The sequence below is a fragment of the Prionailurus viverrinus genome, chromosome B4, assembly GCF_022837055.1.
Source record: "Prionailurus viverrinus isolate Anna chromosome B4, UM_Priviv_1.0, whole genome shotgun sequence".
NCBI classification, from domain to species: domain Eukaryota; kingdom Metazoa; phylum Chordata; class Mammalia; order Carnivora; family Felidae; genus Prionailurus; species Prionailurus viverrinus.
Genome location: NC_062567.1, coordinates 63656123 through 63676704, shown reverse-complemented (window position 1 = coordinate 63676704; position 20582 = coordinate 63656123). Strand labels below are relative to the sequence as shown.

General features: G+C 37.0%; 1 protein-coding gene and 1 long non-coding RNA gene across 2 annotated transcripts in view; one reads left to right on the top strand and one right to left on the bottom strand.

Annotated features, from left to right (window-relative positions):
• The window catches only part of LOC125170103 (uncharacterized), a 420734-nt gene that overhangs the window by 13628 nt on the left and 386524 nt on the right, over positions 1 to 20582 (bottom strand). The gene's annotated exons all lie outside the window — the stretch shown is intronic.
• CPNE8 (copine 8) overlaps positions 1 to 20582 on the top strand; it is a 232516-nt gene that overhangs the window by 18964 nt on the left and 192970 nt on the right. Inside the window, exons 2-3 of the mRNA XM_047866283.1 lie at positions 13316 to 13356; positions 15378 to 15424. Of these exons, the coding sequence (XP_047722239.1) occupies positions 13316 to 13356; positions 15378 to 15424 (88 nt within the window). The remainder of the gene's footprint in view (positions 1 to 13315; positions 13357 to 15377; positions 15425 to 20582) is intronic.

Below are 20582 nucleotides of genomic sequence, written 5' to 3'. Positions count from 1 at the left end.
ATCACGGTCACTAGCTCTTAGTGTTTGGACAAGTGATTGTCACCTGCAAATATGCTTTGTGCAATGACTCTGGGAGAAGTAATAAACCCTGAAAATTGTTTAAAATATGTGCAAGGTCATTGCCCACCTAGCTGTTAGCAAGTGAGCTGAAAGCAGCTCCTGCTTTTAGAGCAAGCAGGAGGAGAGATTGGGGAAAATGATGATACCTAGTCTCAAGTGTTGTAACATAATAAGGGAAATGGTGTAATGTATTAAGGAGCAGAGCACAGGTTTAGAGATGGAAATATCTGTATTGAAACTGCAGCTCCATATATTGCCAACTAAATTTAGGTAAATTAATCTCTCTCAGCTTTGGTGTATAAGTGAGGATAAAAGTTCCTTCTTGTATAGTTGCTACAAGGATTGTATGATATAAAATCATTTAAGTGTATAGAAAGTTCCTGTCACTTAGCAAGGAACTCTTATTTTTATACTGGTATTCAACAGGAATAGTTGGAAAACAGTGGATCACCTCATGAAGGTGGCAAAGGTTCTCTAAAAAATCTATTATTTTAGAAAAGTGCTACATGCTTGTATAAAAACCCATGTGCACATGCACACACACATAGACACACATACACAGACATATACACACAAAACCAAGCAGCACCGGAAAGAACAAAAAAGAATGTACAAATCACCCCAAATCCCGCCCAGTGATAGAGCATATCAACCTAGGCATCTCTTTGTGCCTTTTAAAAATTTAAACAGTATCTTTTTAATGGAAAAAAAAAAAGATTACTTTTTGAGAGAGAGAGAGAGAGAGAGGAGAGAGAGAGAGAGCGAGCCGGGGAGGGGCAGAGTGAGAGGGAGTCTGAGGGTGTGAAGCGGGCTCTGTGCTGACAGCAGAGAGCCCAATGCGGGGCTTGAACCCAACGAACCATGAGATCATGACCTGAGACCAAGTTGAGGCTTAACCGACTGAGCTAGCCAGGCGTCCCTCTTTGTGCCTTTATTTAGATATATTTAAAGAATATATCCATTTATATCCATGTTATGATGACTTAGACAAGATGGTAGTCTGCTTTTTTTTTTTCTTGGATTTTCTACTCCGGATATAAATACCTGAACTTGATTTCCTTTCTACAAGCCTAGAGAGCAGGAACTCAGAGCACACGACTCCACGTGAATGATCTCCGCTGCCATCCCGATAAATCCCTTTCCACCGCCTCCACAGAACCCTCACTGCTATTGTTAAAATGCTCCTGTTGACATGCCACTGGAAAGTTTCAGGAGGCCTGGCATGTGGTCTGCTGTCTGCCGACCCTGGATTCCTGCTCATTGCCTCATGGTGTTGTTCTCTGCTGATTTGTCAGGGCTTTGTGGTTCAGTTCTTTCCACGGGGACTGCTACATTCCTAATTCTGGGTTCCATAAAACATCACCATGCTTTCATCCTAAGTTTCCCTCTTTTATGTCACTTACAACTAAATGAGCCTTAATTCACGCAGCTAATATTTATATCACAGGAGAACACTATCTTAGTGTATTTGCGTGTCATTGATGACTACTGAGTATGAACTTCATTTAGCACGTTCAGTGAGTAACTGTATTTCTTCTCTTACAAAATGCCTATTCACTTCTTTAGCCCATTATTTAGAGAATGTTTTGCATATTTATAGCTTTAACATTTTATCCACCGTATATGTAACAAATATTGTATTTTAATTTTAATTACTGTATCATTTCTGTGTAGAAGTTTAAAATGCATTTATTAACAGTGGTGCCTGGGTGGCTCAGTCGGTTGAGCACCCAACTCTTGATTTCAGCTCATGTCATGATCCTAGGGTCTCAGGATCAAGCCCCACCTCAGGCTCCACACTGAGCATGGAGCCTGCTTAAGATTCTCTCTCTCTCTCTCTCTCTCTCTCTCTCTCTCTCTCACTCTCTCACTCCCTCAGCCCCTCTCCCCTGCTTGCTCTCTCACTAAAATAAAAAAAAATGCATTCATTATCAATGAATCAATGTTCTCTGAGCTTTGTGTAAAGCTTAGAAAGTATTCTTCATGCCAAGATTTTAAAAGCAGTATGTTAAATTTTCTTCCAGTCTTTTCTAATTGATTCTGGCTGATGTTATATTTTCCATAATTTACTTTCAAATATTTCAGCAGAGACAGTATCATATAGATGTGTGTGTTAGATTGTAGAGTTAAATCCAACATATCTTAGGACCACATACTTTGGATGTGATCTGGTAGTATTTGCAGTTAATCAGAAGTCCACACTCCAGAAGTGCCTACTCTGGACTGTTCTACTCTCTTTTTTTTTTTTTTTTTTTTTTTTTAAATTTTTTTTTAACGTTTATTTATTTTTGAGACAGAGAAAGACAGAGCATGAACGGGGGAGGGGCAGAGAGAGAGGGAGACACAGAACCGGAAACAGGCTCCAGGCTCTGAGCCATCAGCCCAGAGCCCGATGCGGGGCTCGAACTCACGGACCGTGAGATCGTGACCTGGCTGAAGTCGGACGCTTAACGACTGCGCCACCCAGGCGCCCCTGTTCTACTCTCTTTATCTTGTTCAACACTAGAGGGTTTTGTTGTTAATATGGATATCAGAAATGATCAGATTTGTGGGTTTACCACTTTATGCAACTAGATGATCATGATTAAAAAAACACCAGACAATAATAAGCACTGGAGAAGATATAGAGAAATTGCAACCCTCATTTATTGCTGGTGGGGATGTCAAGTGGTACAGCTGCTTTGAAAATTACTTTGGCAGTTCTCCACATGTAAAAAACAGAGTTACCATGCGATCTAGAAATTCCACTCCTAAGTATATACCCAAGAGAAATGAGATCATGTGTCCCCATAAAAACTTGTATGCAAATGTTCATGACAGCATTATCGACAAGAGCCCAAAACTGGAAACAGCCCAAATGTGTATTATCTAATGAGCATGTGATATATCCATACAATGGAATATTATTTGCCATTAAAAAGGAATAAAGCACTGATACTTACTGCAACATGGATGAATCTTCTTTTTAAGTTTATTTTGAGAGAGACAGAGAGAGAGAGAGAGAGCGCGCGCGCGTGTGTGCACGCATGTGTTAGTGGGGGAGGGGCAGAGGGAGAAGAGAATCCCAAGTAGGCTGCATGCTAATAGGGGGGCTTGATCTCACAAACTGTGAGATTATGACCTGAGGCGAAATCAAGAGTCAGATAGATGCTCAACTGGCTGAGCCACCCAGGTACCTCCAATATGGATAAATCTTAAAAACATTAGCCTAAGTGAAATAATCTAGTCATGAAAGATTATATATTGTATGATTTCATTTAGCCAAATACATAGAGACAAAGTGGATTAGTGATTACCAGGGGCTGTGGAAGGTGGAATAGGGAGTGATTACTAATGGGTAGAGGTTTTGGAGGGATGGGTGTGGATGGTGCCAATGTTTTAACATGAGACAGTGGTGATGATTGATTATCGTATATTTCACAATCATTGCCACTATCTCATGTTAAAACATTGGCACCACCCACATCCACCCCCCAAAACCTCTACCCATTAGTAATCACTCCCTATTCCACCTTCCACAGCCCCTGGTAACACTTTAAAAGGGTGAACTTTACAGTAAGGCAATTATATCTGAGTAAAGTTGTTATAAAAGAAAGATATGTATATTAGCTAGAAATACTGCATGAGTGAACAGGTCACATACATACCTCATGAATCCTGTGATTCTGCCATTTGTAGTGGTGCTTTAGGCCTAAGGACTTCCTTGGTTATAGGCACAGAATGTTTAGAGGATTCTCTAGACTGATTTGACCAGAAGGTTAGTTGAATCTTGCTACCAGAACATTGTCACATAAGCCTTACGGTGCTATTTGGAATCCCTGAAATCAGCAATAGAGAGCTGGAACTTGGTTAAACCTGTACAGCATATTGCCTGACTGTTTTGAGTTCCACTTGGTAACAAATGTTTCTTTGTCAGAATTTGGTCTCAGTCTTGGTAGCAAGGTTATAGTATGCTGAAAGAGTTGCATAGTCCTCACAATACTTCAGCAATTGAAGGCAACAGACAACTACCAAAAAGTCCACATGGCATAGAAGAATTATTAACAGTTGATACCTAGGAAAATTATTGGCTTTTATGTATTCATCGTGTCTCCAATTGCTTTTTACTGAATTATCTCATTAATTTTGAAAGATTTTATTAACCAATTCTCTTGTTTTTTTTTTCCTAGGTACAAAATTAAATCTGCAAGCAATGATAATTTGCAATACTGTGTCTCATTATCACTTTCTATCTTACTCCCTAGTGCTTCCAAAGTGATGAATGATAACATTAGTTGCAGTTCATTTCATTTTGTTCAGAATGTAGCAGGTATTTAGTGCTATGTTAAGGAGTTTGAAGTTTTTGTAGATGTAACGGATTTTATGCAATGAAGCCATTTGATTAGGTTTTACTGTGGAGAACTTTCTCTTGGAGGTGTCTTGACAAATGAACTGAGATACAGGAGGCAGAAAGATGACTTGAGGCTCTAGGGTCTGGGAAGTAGTTGGGACTTGGAAACAGAAGCCAAGGTGGAGAAAAAGCATTAAGGGAGAGAGGGATAGGGAAATGGGGGGTTGGGAGGATGACTCTGGACTCTGGCTTGGAAGACAGAGATGTGAGTTGGATTGTGTTGCTGTATTAGCGTCCTGTGTAACAAAGGACCACAAACTTGTTGGCTTAAAACATCAGAAATTTATTTTCTCACAGTTCTGGAGGCTGGAAGTGTGAAGTCAGTAGCGGAAACCGAGATGCTGGCCAGGCTGCTCTCCCTCTGGGACTGTGATGGAGAATCCCTTTCTTGCCTTTTCCAATTTCTGATGGCTGCCAGCATGCCTTGGCTTGTGGCTGCATCACTTCGGTCTCTGAGGCCAGAGTCTTCTAATCTCTTTCTGCTTTGTTCATGTCATTGTCTCCTGTCAGTGTCAAATCTCCCTCTGGCTTCCTCTTATAAGGATATATGTGATTGTGTTTGGGGCTCACTCAGATAATCCAGAATAATCTCCTCATCTCAGGATCCATGTCTATGCAGGATTTTTTCCTCTCACATTAAGGCACTTTTAGGTTCTAGGGATGAGGACCTGTCTGGTATGTTTGGGAGGGAGCATTTTGCTGCCTTCCATGGTTGCCACTTACTGAGATATGAAATGGAGCCACAAGATTGGGGTAAATATAATGAGATTAGTTTTGTGCATGACTTTTTGTTTTTTAAGAAGCTCCATGTTCTGTTTTCAGTGTCTTTTTATCCTGCCCATTTTTTTTTTCTTTTTTCTTCTCTTTCTCTCTCTCTCTCTCTTTTTTTTTTTTTTTTTTTTTTTTGGTTAAATGTTATGTATCACTTCTCTAGGTGAAAGAAGAGGATTGGGTTTTGTACCTTTTTCTGAAAGCTCCTATTGCCCCAAGCTGACCTTACATTACTTCAAACCAATGGGTTCTCCTGTTTACCTTAGCTCGGGCAAACCAGAGCTCTGATATGTCACATTTTGAAAAAGCCTGGGTTTTCTTTTAAGTAGTTGCCAAGAATATCAATCATACTGAATGCCTCTAGAGAAGCATAAAACTTTTCAGCATTATCTGCCCCTGAAATTTCTTTTAATATCAAAACCAAATTCAACCCATGCAAAGGTTGAAAATAGATTTTTGTCACTAACCCATTCAGCTCAGCAGTACTAATAAATAGTTTAAACAGCCAATTTCAGCAAAACTGAGAAACACTTAAGGTTATTTTATTTCCAATTTTAGTGGGGTAATATGTATCACACGTGATAGAGTTCTCCTTGGTTGCTCAGGCTATGAGAGGCAGCTCTCGAACTGAATTTTTAGTCTATTTGCACAACTTCAAACCTGAAAGTCTATTCTTATTTTCTTGAAAGCCAGATAATCTTGTTAAGTACTTTCCAATGACCCTATCCTTCAGAATTACTTGGTATCTTAGAGTCTAGCTGACTTCAGCTTTTCAGTAAGCTTCAGTTTCCAAATACTTCATTTTTTCATTTCTAAAAGCTTTACTTTTTGCCTGTGCATAATCTGTTTGCCCTTTGCCATAGAAATTGTAGTTTCAAGGCACCTGGGTCGTTCAGTCAAACTTCTGACTCTTGATTTGGGCTCAGGTCATCATCTTACAGTTGTTAGACTGAGCCCCATGTTGTTGGGCTTAGTGTGGGGTGTTGAGCCTGCCTGGGATTTTCTCTGTCCCCCTCTCTCTACCCACTTCCCCGCTCATGCTTGCTCTCTGTCTCTCAAAATAAATAAATAAACTTTTTAAAAAAAGAAATCGTAGTTTCAGGAAAAATATTTTTTCCTTAAATTTGTGTGCTAAATTTCCAGAGATAATATTTGTTCAGTGAATAATAATAAAAAGATGACTAAGTGAGTCAGAGGATTAAATCTTACATTCAAATCACTTCAAAGATGGGATACATTTTCTTTCAGTTTCTCAAAAAAGTTTTGATTTCCTTGTTTTATATAAAAAAATCTGGGGGTACCTGGGTGGCTCAGTTAAGTGTCTGACTTTAGCTCAGGTCATGATTTCACATTTGTGATTTTGAGCCCCATGTTGGACTCTGTGCTGACAGCTCGGAGCCTGGAGCCTGCTTCGGATTCTGTGTCTCCCTCTCTGTCTGCCCCTCCCCCACTCACACTCTGTCTCTCTGTCTCTCTCACTCTCAAAAATAAATAAATGAACATTAAAAAATAAAAATATTAAAAGTATCTGAAAACCATTTTGTGTGTATGTGCGTTAAAATATGCTAAGTGTGTGTGTGTGTGTGTGTGTGTGTGTGTGTGTGTGGATATAGTGGAGATATATATATATATATCAAGAACTTCCTCGTTCTAGTCTATAAGACAATATAATGCCCAGAGTAAGGACCCTGGGCATGGCCTAGTGACATGGAGCATATTTATGATGCCAGTAAAGAAGTCATAGGTTTTTTCAGTTAATGGATTACTTATTAGGGCAAAGGCCATAAATGCCACCTTCATCTGTTCTTCTTTCCATAATAAGATACTTCACTGTACCTAAAGTGAAAAATGCTGATGCTTTTGACTGGATACTAAAAGCATTCACTCATTCAATTGGTGCATGTTGAGCCTGTGCTTATGTGCTAGGTTCTGTGGCTGCCTAAGCAGTGTTTGATAAAGACCTTGAAGGCAGTCAATGATGCCGAGACTATACTGAATAACAGGTAAATAAAAGGCTCCCAGTAATTTCCTAAATTTTAATTAAGCCCAGAATCATTCTGTTTATAGATACAAAACAAATTTTTAGGAGAGATTGTAGGATTCAGAGATGTGGTTCTCTGTCCACATGTGGAAAATTTAAGCTGGACCCTGTTTATTTATAGCTTATATTTTTGCTCCTATGGAAAATTAAATAGAACAGTATCTTATTTGGCTCTATTCATAAACTATATTTTTGTTTTAATTAAAAATTAAGTAGATCAATTCCAATCGCATATAGCAGTATAACCCTTTATGTGTAAACTTTGTTGACCACAAGTAGCTGTACTTTTGGAGCTCACTTCATATCTTCAATTTGAAGATTTAGTCCCTAAAACAACTATGTTGTGTGTTTTGTTAAATTAGCACTTTAGAAGGTCACAAATAGCAAAATTGTTTCTACAGTGAAACTATTAACTTTAAAATTCATAACATATATAGAGTAAATTTTCTTGTCCAAATTGCATTTGTGTTAGAATGATGATGTTTCCCTTTTAAAGAATTTTAAATCGAAAAGAATATTTATCAGGTGATTTCATTTACTGAGTGGGAAAGAACGAGCAGCATGCCTACGACTTTTAGGTTAACTTGCTTACAGATCACTTTATCTTAATTGCTCATGTTATTCTATGATCACTGTACATATGAAATATTAGAAGTTTTAATCCACTCATATAGCCAAATTATATATAACAGAGATGGATACTTGAACTTTTTATTTATTTTATTTTATTATTATTATTTTAAATATTTATTTATTTAGAGAGAGAGGGCGTGAGCATGTGTGAGCGGGGAAGGGGCAGAGAGAGAGGGAGAGACAGAATCCCAAGAGTCTCCAGGCTGTCGGCAAAGATCCAGATGCCGGTCTTAATCCCACAAACCATGAGATCATGACCTGAGCCAAAATCAAGAGTCAGATGCTTAACCAGCTGAGCCGCTCAGGTACCCCTAACTTTTTATAAATAAGGTAGTTCAAGATGTTCATTTTTTAAGGTTTTAATTATGTAGACATACCTATAAATTGTTTTTTCCCACTAGTATATTTTTTAAAAATACAGGATAGGGGCACCTGGGTGGCTCAGTTGGTTGAGCGTCCGACTTCGGCTCAGGTCATGATCTCACGGTCTGTGAGTTTGAGCCCTGCGTCGGGCTCTGTGCTGACAGCTCAGAGCCTGGAGCCTGCTTCCGATTCTGTGTCTCCCTCTCTCTCTGCTCCTCCCCAGTTCATGCTCTGTCTCTCTCTGTCTCAAAAATAAATAAATGTTAAAGAAATTTAAAAAAAATAAAAAAAATAAAAATATAGGATAAAAGCTAACCATTGTACGTGATTTGTTTTGATGTTGTATCTTAGTCAATTTGACTGTTTTTAGGTTACCGTTCCTTCTCCCCATAATCTACTGTTATTTTCTATACCGTCCAATGTTGCTAATTAGTTATTTCTGTGAATTTGTCTACTTAGCACAGTTCACGTTTCTTCAAATAAAGGAACATGCCTTTAATATTTATTCTATCTTTGGTAGTGTTTAATTACGTCTTGGGCATAGAGTATTTGCTTGAAAAACACTTGCAGAATTGCCCTGAAGCTTTAAGAAAATTACTATTTTCCAGTGAGAAAAAGACAAGCTTGAGAGGTCGTTTTAAGGGACTAGTCAGCTGTTCAGTATGGGTCTTGGAATGATAATTAATAATAAAAACTACAGGGGTGCATGGGTGTCTGAGTCGGTTGAGCATCTGCCCTTGATTTCTGCTCAGGTCATAATCCCACGGTGGTGAGATCAAGCCCTGCATGGGGCTCTGCACTGTTCATGGAGCCTGCTTGGGATTCTTTCTCTCCCTTGGCCCCTCTCTCGTGCTGGTCTATGTTCTCTCTCTCTCTCTCTCTCTCTCTCTCAAAAAAAAAAAAAAAAAAGAATAAAAACTACAGTGATCAAAAAAAATTGTAATTTTCATGTTGGTCACTCAGTATAGTTCTGTGCTAATAATGATATGAGAACTACCTTACAAGTGGAAGGTGACTTGGGCATAAAATCAGAGAAGGCAGGGTTATAGAAGGAGCTGACTTGTCATCAAGGGGGGGGTAGCTTGATGTATCAGTCACTGTTACAAGGGATCAGTACCTATGAGGATTGAATAGTTAAGGGGGAGTCAGGGAAGCCTTTCTCCTGGATGGTCCTGGAAAGGTGTTACTAAATTCTTGCTTATCTGTTTTCCTGTTTCAGGTTTTGGCAAAATACACCTCCTCCATTAACCTAGTATTTCTCCATGCAGGTTAGAGCTTAATTAATTGGGCCTCAGTTTTAGTGATGCTATTTCAATTGTACTCTTTTAAGTCCAGGGATTTTAATTGAAATTTGAGAATGAATGGTTACTAGAACAACTCAGGCAATTCGTGGATTATAATTTTTATTGGGTTATTTCTTCAGGTAAGTTTTCTTCTCATATACTGTATTTTTCAATAATTTATTTTCAGGACTTTGCTCTCTTTCTTGTTTTGGCTACATCTAGATTTACAGAATAGAAAGATACATTCAGGATTTTTAATCTATTCTTGAAATGCAACATCACATTATGAAATTATAGGCATAAAGGGATAGGTATCCTGACTCAAGCAAATTACAACCCCATGGAGGGAAGAGTAACTTTCCCATATAAAAGTTAATGAGTGGTGTGTGTGTGTGTGTGTGTGTGTGTGTGTGTGTGTGTGTGTGTGTCTGTGTGTGTGTGTGTGTGTGCGCGTGTTGTTTCTTATAGTGCCTCATATAGAAAACTAAGACATTTTTCTGTGAATAAATACAGTTATGTTTGGTCTCTTATCCTAATGTCTTTATTCCTAGTCAGGATCACTCTTCATATTGGTCTATGGACAGGAATTTATTTTATTTTATACTCCAGTGGCTCAACCAGTAGATGTAATGGGAGACCTTCCAGATTTCCCAACCCTCATAGGAAAATAAGTTGTTTCTTTTGGACTTCTCCAGACACTGTGGCATTTTGTAAAGAACAGAGAAATCCAGTTCAGAGATACAGAAGGGTTGACTCTTTTGGATTAGTCAGTCCGAGGCTGTGTGTACTCTTATTCATTTATTCAGTGCCTCTGAGCCTCAGCTTAGCTTCTTTTTTATAAAACAGCCTTTGCAACACCTCTTATTTTACTTAATGTGAATGTGCTTTATTTTTAATAGGATGTTGAAAAGGTAAAAACCTTCATTCCTATCATCAAACCAAACTTTGTGATGCATTTTGGTAATTGCTGGCCTTTTACAGTATATATACTATTTAAGAATATTTGCCTTTTCTGAACTTTTAAATTCATACATGTTTGAATTTAGTAATGAAATTTATTGTCAAACAGCAACGGGAAAGTCAAATTGCAAATTACAGGGGCTAATTTATGATGATATTATAGAGTTTTATTTCTCATCATATACTGAAACTAAGATTTTTTTATTTCTTTATTTTTGGCCTTACCATGTGTAATATGGACCATAATGGTTAGAAGAAACCATGTGACCTCTAGAATCTATGTTTTAAAATATTTGTCTTTATTATTGATAGAAATCCATTATTGTATATTTGGGGCTAAAAACTGTAGTTTTTTTTTTAAAGAAACTGTAGGGGTTTTTTTTTAAGCATGGAAATCACATTATTTTCTTTTAAATATGTGTATAATGTAGTTTTTGAGTCCCAATCACATTGCAATATTTTGCACTATCTTCTCTCCTACATTTTTATGAACTCTGAAAGGAAGAGCTAAATTACATTTTTAAGGACACTAATGAGTGAAAAGCTAGAGATATGGGAAGGGCTGAAGAACTTCCACTTAAGTGGAGAAGCACCTTTGTAAATATGTATCACAGTAATTTTTCAAATGGAAATGCTTTAATTTACTGTTTGCTAACCATTGCTGGAGTCACTATGTCTGCTTAGGATACAGAGGATTATTTTAATTTGATTTTTGACTAGTGGTTCTTTGAAGCTGACTTAATTCCAAATATAAATATATCTGATACTTTCTCTTCCTTTTAGGAACATTTCAAGACATAATGTCATTTATTTTGGTCTGTGCTGCATTGTTCTGTTGACTGTTTTAATTTTCTCTTTGTACAGTGATTCTATGGATGCAGTAACTTTTGAGAATCTGAAATAAGAAAGGATATCATTGGATAATATCAAAGGATAACATTGATATTAAAATAGGCCTTTCATAAATAAAAACGTTGAAAAAAAAATTTTTAAAAAAAAGGGGCGCCTGGGTGGCGCAGTCGGTTGGGCGTCCGACTTCAGCCAGGTCACGATCTCGCGGTCTGTGAGTTCGAGCCCCGCATCAGGCTCTGGGCTGATGGCTCGGAGCCTGGAGCCTGTTTCTGATTCTGTGTCTCCCTCTCTCTCTGCCCCTCCCCCGTTCATGCTCTGTCTCTCTCTGTCCCAAAAATAAATAAAAACGTTGAAAAAAAAATTTTTTAAATAGGCCTTTCAAATACCATGGGCAGCACAGATATATGCACATGAGTAGCAGTCCTGAGTGGAGGAATAAGACAGTTTGTAAATATGAGATTTTTAGTATAAGTATTAAGAATAAAAATGTAATTAATGATTACAAATTATTGCCCATTAATAAAAGATGAATATGAAATTTAACTTTGGAACCTTTAAATCATCATTCTAGATAGCCGCATTTTTCATGCAAGGATATAGCTTCAAATTACTACATTTTAGGAAAAAATCTGTTTTTGATGGAAACTTTTCTTTTTTATCAAAGTTTATTTTTGAGAGAGAGAGAGAGAGAACACAAGTGGGAGAGGGACAGGGAGAGAGGGGGACGGAGACTTTGAAGTAGGCTCTGCTCTAACAACAAAGAACCCAATGCAGGGCTTGAACTCACCAACTGTGAGTTCACGATCTGAGCGGTAGTCAGATGCTTAATTGACAGAATCACCCAGGTGTCCCTAGATGGAAATTTTTCTAATTGTCATATTAATCAGGGCATACCGAGTTAACTTTTTTTGATTACTCAGGGTTATTGTTATGAGCATATTGTTATGAGCATAAATGACAGCATTACTGTCCTTGAAGGTAACAGGATACCCCAGTACCAGAGGAACCGAGACCTTCACAGTTACTGATTTTCCATTTTTATTCTGGTTTAGATACAGAAATATCTGTAAATAAGAACCAGTAGATGCTAATGATGGCCTCTTCTACCTTTTAAACATTTTCTTCTACTGAAAAAATCTTCAGGCAAGATCTGTATGTTCATCTTGAATTCCCAAACCACAATAGCAATGTAAAATTCCTCAGAATTGATGTCACAGAAATGTCAATAGATGGTGCTTCCCTGTCACCTTCTAATAGTGTGAACTAATGTGATCATGTGCTCTGAATCCAAAACAATTTTTCATCAGTAACAGCTCACAGTTCAATTCAGGAAACATTTCTGACCATCTGTATGCTGATTAATGAAGGGATAAAAGGAAACTTGAAATAGTTAAATTTCTTTCTTTTTTTTAATGTATTATTTATTTTTGAGAGAGAGAGAATGAGCAGGGGAGGGGCAGAGAAAGAGAGGGGGACAGAGGATCCGAAACAGGCTCTGCACTGACAGCAGACAGCCCAATGTGGGGCTCGAACTCATGAACCATGAGATCATGGCCTGAGCCGAACTTGGATGCTCGACCGACTGAGCCACCCAGGTGCTCCAATAGTTAAGTTTGTCAAAGAGATTTTAATATAAGAATGTGGAGCGTTTTTGATATCAACCAGCTGTAGTACAAGACTGAACAAATAGGCCTCCCTCACCCTGGCTTCCTGAACTTCAGTGATGTTCATTTTGAATAAGTATAACCAGATCTTTAGTGAATTTTTATTTAGTCATATGTGTATACATAATATACATATATAATGTGTATATAACATATATCAAAGACCTATATATTACAATATATACTCTATAGGTATTACATATATAATCTATATAAAGATTACATATTTATATACATTTATGTATTTATGTAAATGTTTTGGCCTTATATTCATTTAACATTTTCTTTTATTCAACAGAAATCTCCTTGACAGAGACACATTCTCCAAATCTGATCCAAGTAAGTATCTTTTACTTGCTTTTTTGAAACAGTCTACTTATTTTTCTTACTTGATTTTTTAAAATTTGTATGAAACTTATAGTTCTTGTTTATTTTTTAATTTAATTTTTTTAAGTTTATTAATTTTGAGAGAGGAGAGAGCACAAGCACTAGCAGTGGAGGGAAAGAGAGAGAGGGAGAGAGGAAATCCCAAGCAGGCTCCGCCCTGTTAGGGTGGAGCCAAATGGGAGGCTCTATCCTAGGGAGCAGTGAGATCTTGACCGGAGCCCAAATCAAGAGTCATATACTCAACTGACTGGGCCACGGGGGCGTCCCCTCCCCTTTTTATCTTAAATACAGTTCTTGTTTAAATATTTGTTTTAAAGCGCAAACAGCACGAAGTGGGATAGTCTCAAGCCCTGCATCTCATGTACCTGGGCAGTAGTCTGGCTAAAGAGAGGGAGTTGCTTAGCACTTTGAGAATAAGACAAAGATACAATGGGAGACAGTTGACTTTGAAATTGAAACCTCATGGTATTGCCATATGGTAGAAATTATATTTGAAAGGCGACCATAATGGACCATAATTTTAAGTGATTTAGCCCCAGAGTAAGACTTTTCCTCCTCCTCCTCCTCTTTTTTTTTCTTTTTTTTGTAAATAAAAGGGGTATGCAAAGGTAGGTTTAACCATGGATGTGCTGAATTTTTTGATTCCTAATTACATATATTGAAAAACTAGAGATAACTTGTCAAATGAAAAAGATAGTTTAAATTAGAAAACAGCTGCAGTAATGTGCACATCAACAAGTGTTTCCAAATCTTGTAGTAGTTACAAATTAATATCCTGCACCTCTTCATCTCTACAAATATGTGGGCCAATGTGGATTAATTACAGGTGGAAGGTTTTGTAAGATGTTAGAATTCTTGAGGTACTCATTGGGGAAAAAACATTATAATTTGTGGGTATTAAAAATTCCCGGGGCTCACTTGACAAATGACTGGGAATTTTTTTATCCCTTAATCTTTACCCCAAACACTTCATTTCTCTTTTTGTGACTTCCTTTCATGGTTGACAGGCTTTCTTACCAGTTTACAAATATTGAGGGTGGGAGTTGTAAATGTCATATGTAGACTGTGATATGTTCTAGATTGTCCTTCTTGTGATGACATTGAGCATTATAGGTATTGTAGGAAGAGCTTGCCTTATGTCTACTAACATAACGAAATATTTCAAACTGTTAAACTGTAGTTTAAAAATTTATGTATATGTGTAGAATAATGTAGATGAAAACATTAGCGAATAATTATTACATGTTTTTGTGCCTAGATCTATGCATGTTAGGTTCTAAAGATCTGATATAGTTTTCATTTCATTTCATTTCACTTATTTTATTTTATTTTTTTAGGTAGTTTTTATCATTTGATGTTTTACTAGCAAGTTTCTTATAAGAAGAAGGCTAGGAATTAGGAATTTTTTTGTTTTTGGTTTTTTTGTTGTTGTTGTTGTTTTGTTTTTGAGAGCAAGCAAGCAAGCAAGCGAGCAGGGGCAGGGAGCAGAAGGAGAGAGAGAATCTTTTTTTTCTAATTTTTTTTTAATGTTTATTTTTGAGACAGAGACAGACAGAACGTGAATGGGGGTGGGGCAGAGACAGAGGGAGACATAGAATCTGAAGCAGGCTCCAGGCTTTGAGCTGTCGGTACAGAGCCCAACATGGGGCTTGAACCCATGAACCGCGAGATCATGACCTGAGCTGAAGTTAGTCGCTCAACCAGCCAATTGAACCACCCAGGTGCCCTGAGAGGTAGAGAATCTAAAGCAGGCTCCGTGCTCAGAGATGAGCCTGACTCAGGTCTCCATCTCACGACTGTGAGGTCATGACCTGAGACGAAATCAAGAGTCAGACACTTAACTGACTGAGCCACCCAGGGACCCCCAGAAATTATTTTGATGTAGCTTTTCGACAGCTGGAAAAAAATTGTATACATTCATATGTTGTATTTATAAAAAGACATTTATACATTTATTTTTTCATCTTTTATAGTTTGTGTCTTATATGTACAAGGAGTTGGAAATAAAGAATGGAGAGAGGTAAGAATTAAAAAAATTTTAAAAATCATTGTACTGGAAAATATGGTATAAGTTAAAATTTGGTCAAGGTGATACTGTCTTGATTTTAGTTATTTTAAGTGTTCTTCAACCCAAAGATTGGATTTTTTTTAATTTTGAAAGTCATCTTTGTGTGTGTGTGTGTGTGTGTGTGTGTGTGTGTGTGTGTGTGTGTGTTTTATTTTGGAGAGCAAGAGAGAGAGCATGAGTGGGGGAGAGGGGCGGGGGGGTGAGGTATTGAGAGAATGTTAGGCAGGCTCCATGCTTAGCATGGAGCCCTATGCGAGGCTTGATCCCATGGGATCATGACCTGAGCTGAAACCGAGCCATCAAGGCACCCCGTGTTTTGTTTTTAATAATCCTCGATGTTTGCCTGATTTATGGCCTTCTTATAGAATAGTCTAGCCTTGAAACTTGTGTCTGTCTAAAGTAAATTTAATAGTTGCAATCCTTACACAATTGAAGTCTGGATTTAAGTCTCACTTTTAGAAGTCAACTGCTGATTTTATAAAATATTACTTTAAAGGATTTTAAGTGTGGAGCTTGATATTAACTATCACCTTCTTTTTGCCAGTTAGTAACCTATTGTTTGAAAATGAGGTAGAAACTCAGTTTCCTAATGCAGACCTACTTTGTTTAATGAAATAAAAACAAGGAGGCAGAATTATTTTAGTTAATTTATATTCTAGAGTATCTCTCCTTTCAAATGGAAGGATGATCACTGGAAGAGGGGGGTGCATATTAAAATAAAAGGCATTTCTATCTGCTTGTAGTTGCTGGTTATCCCAGGAAGTTAGCGCATTGTTTTAATGAGGTTACTGTTTCTGGTGAGATTTCCCTGGTGAGATTTCCCTAGTGAGATCTGTGCTATTTGTTGCCATAGATTGCTTTGCGGCCAGCCCTTTTACCAGCGTGTCTCAACTGTGAGATAGAGGATAAGAATAGGTCATTGTAATTTATTCTCAAAACTGGCAGAATAAACCAATTCAAAAATTGCCCCTACTGATAATGGGTCAGTGGGATAGTGAGCACCAGTTTCTCATATTTAATTGTTGCTGGACATTTCCATGTGATATTTTTCTCAAAGTCTATTTATACAAATGTAAATTCATCAGCTTTACCTTACGGCCACTGCCTCTTTGCTCCACATATAGCTAATGGCATCACCAGCCAAAATATCAAACTGCAATTTTTGCAGTCACTCTTGACTTTTCCTCCCACACCTTTCCTGTTTATCAGTTATCCAGTGGTGTGAATTCTCTTTAATCAAAAAAAAATCTCAAATGAACCACGTCCTTTATTCATTCAGACCTATGTTATCTTAGTCTTCTCTGTTATAACATTCTCGTGAGTGCATGCTTCTCTCTCATTCCTCTAATTTTTCCTGTGATTATTTTCCTAAGAGATATGCTGTCTCTTGTCATTCACTCTAGAGTTCCCTTTCTCAAAGGCCTGGGGCCATCCACCGGAACTGCTGACTGACCATAAGAGTCAGGCTAGCTGGGGGTAAGCACTTACTAGGAGTGTTCAGAAAATAACATTACTGGAGGGGCCAATAAAGGAACTGAGATAAACATTCAAAAGGTATGGGACCAGGCATCTGGGCCAATACAGATCCCTAGTGAAGAGGCTTTTCTATTGCCTACACAATGAGATATGAATTGCTTTCTTTATAAGATCTTTCATAATAATAATGACTAATATTCTAAGTTGTTTAGATATATTGACTAATTTAGCTTGTATAATAACCTTAAGAGGTAGAGACTATTCTAATTCTTATTTTACACACGAGGAAACTAAAGCACAGAAACCTTAATTGATATTATGAAATCTACCCACTTATAAATACTGGAGTAGGGATTTCAACCCAGGTCATCTGGCTCCAGAGCCCTTGCTCTTAGATCACCTTGCTTTGCAGAATCCTTATCTGATCCCAACATTCACATTCTGGTTTTATTGATGGAAGGAAATTCTAGAAATTGATTTTTGGGTTTTATTCTTATTTAAGCTTGACTCTGAGTGAAAGACAAATTAGGAAAAAGGTCTACTATTTAGGGAAAATAACCATAATAATAAAATAAAACGGAAAACACTATTCTTCTTGTTTATTTTTTCTCCTTGAAGGAGTAAAAAGAGTTAGTAAGAGGGAACAATACTCAAAGGGGGCATAATAAAAAGTAGAAATTGCAAAAGTGATGAGAAGTAGGACCCAGAATTATCTAGTGTGGATAGGAGCAGATGGAGGAAGATGAAGAGAAAGCAGTTAAGAGGCAGTTTCAATAGACAGCATTTAAGAAGAATTAAGTGTTAAAAACTGGAGAATAGTCTGGAACAGTAGAAAGGAAGTGCCAGATGCAGGAGCCAAGCATTTAGGAGCTAAAATCCATTGTATTTAACAGCTAATTGAACTTTCTGGATAAAGGAAAGGTGTGAAGGAATTAAATACATTATGTATATTATTAAATCTCCACAAAACCATGTGAGAAAGACAGTTGCCTTATTTTGAGAGCCAGTGTGATGTAGTGGCTAAGGAAGTGCACTTGACCTCTCTTGTTTCTTAATCTGTGATGTGGGAAATAGTAGAGATTCTAGCATATGGTGGTTCAGAGGATCAAATGTGAACCACTGATAACAGTGTCTGGCACATAGTAAACGTTATATGATTAAGGATACATGGGGACTGTAAGAGATCAAAAAAACTTTTGTAAGGGTAACAAAACTAGTAAGGGGCAGGTCAGTAAATTCCTGCATTATAAAATTCTGTAGAATTCATTGAACAAGCCCAGCTGTTGATGGGAAAATGACCTATGGGATTTACTTGGCCTCAAACCTAATATGAAGCAGTGGTGTTACGCAGCTGCTAAAAGGCTAATGCAATCTGAGGATGTGGTGATGGATGTGCAGCGCTTGCATCAAAGAAGATAATGCTGTTATGTTGAACTACATGAGATTGCCATTTTCGCATGTCAAAAACGGTCGAGTGTTGGCAATTTCATGTGATTCAATCAGATTCTATTGTATTTTGCTCTGGTGGGAGCAAATCTGGAGTGTTACTTCTCAGTCCTCCATTTGAGACCCCCCAAATGCCAACTATGTATTTAAGGAGGGTTACCATCTTGAAGAAAGGGATAGAGGCTATGCCATAGGAATAAAGGAATGTTTAATCTAAAAAATGCAAAGACTCTATTCATAATAAATGTCTTTAAAATCTTAATGTATTTTCATTTAGAAAACGAGAGTACACTTACTTGATGTTGAAACAAACAAGGAGGAAACAAAAAAAATTTGGCTCAAAGATGGAGAGACAGACATTATTTGATCGAATATGAGGAAGACGTTTGTAACACTTAGAGTATCCCACGGTGGAATGTATGTGGATATAGTGGAACTGTAGCCACAGTTCCTAGAATTGTATGCTGGCACTAGAGTGGATGTCCTATTTCTGGAAGTATTCAAACGGGCTGGACTGATTCACCAGGAATGAAATTGGTGTCAGTTCTAATTTCCTAACTAGTCTGCTTTTTTATGAGACTGTAGGGTTCAAAAGAGTTTTCTAGTCATTTTATCAGTTCTTCCAATCATCTTTCAAGTATTGAACATTATTTTACAAGATGACAGCAAAAATCACTGTGGTAACTACACTCAAGATATTTGGAATCAGATAAGCAAAACAATATTATAGATACTTTATTAATAACTTTAAATCCATCCACCCATTTATCAATTTGACATATTTTTAAGTGCCTGTTATGTGGTTGCAATGGTGGGTTAGATTTTTAAATAGAGGGTATTTCTGCCTCAAGGAGCATGTAAAATATGGTAGAATTTTACCAGCAACTTTAGTGTATCTATACTATCAATATGCTGATTTAGGTATCACAACTGTGTCGTAATATAGCAGTTGTGTTTGTATTTGAATTTAGTTATATTCTGGAAAAATACATAGTAATTAGCTATATGATTTTATGTTCTGGGATGAATTATCTTTAGATAGCAAGGATTAAAAAAAAGGAGCTTAAAATATGTTGAAATAAATGCTCCAAATAAAGAGATGGAAAAAATATTTAAAATTGATCTGTAGTTGAAATCTGCATTTTAAAAATTATATCTGACACTATTAGAATTACCTGCATATCTTATATAAATTCTAATGACTATGAATTATCAAAAGCTCTTGAAGTAATTGATCTTTTAAAACTAAAATTATATTTCAGTGCATAACAGTTTTGGAGCTAGAAATGATACTTAAGTGCCATGAATTATGAAAATATGAAAACCTCTTGGTGGCAAGTGGAAACTGCAAAGTATTATCCCTGAGGATGCACACTTAACTTTGAGAGGTTCTGAAAATGTTGCAATTAACTTCTTTGAGTTAAATTTTAGTTATCCATAGGTAATCTATTTTGTGAATTACCTTTTTTTGTAACATTCTTTTTTTTTTAGACTTTATGTATTTATTTACTTTGGGGGCAGGGAGAGAGAGAGAGAGAGAGAGAGAGAGAGAGAGAGAGAGAGAGAAAGAGAGAGAATCTCAAGCAGGTTCCATGCTATTGGTGCCAAACCCGACAAGGGGCTCAATCTCAAGAACCATGAAATCATGACCTGAACGGGAATCCAGAGTCCTATGCTTAACTGAGTGAGCCATTCAGGTTCCCCTGTGAATTACTTTTAAATATTTAAAATTATAGAGTTAGTTTCAGATTCTCTAAGTTTGTATGTGATAAAAGAAAGCAAGCTGAAGTTTTTATAATCCTCAGCGATCACAGTTTGGAGGCAAATCTACTGCCACAGGTTGATTACTGTAATTTGACATTGTCTCTGCTTCTGAACCATTCCTCTGACTTTGAGCTATTTTAACATGTATTTATCTCCATACTGAATAATATATGTATAATATATGAACACACAAACATATTCAGAAAGGATGAGAATATTGCTCATAGCCCAGCTTAAATAATACTTTACCTATTTGACTTTTCTAAACTTCACAACTAGAATTTCTACCTTGCCCCTTTGAAATTCTGTAATTTCTATATGTTTCTCATGGTCCTTGTCACCTTCTTCTTTATATCATTCAACAAATATCAGTGTTTTGTTGTTTTTTTTTTTTTTTTTTTTTTGTGAACATACTGTCTTTGGA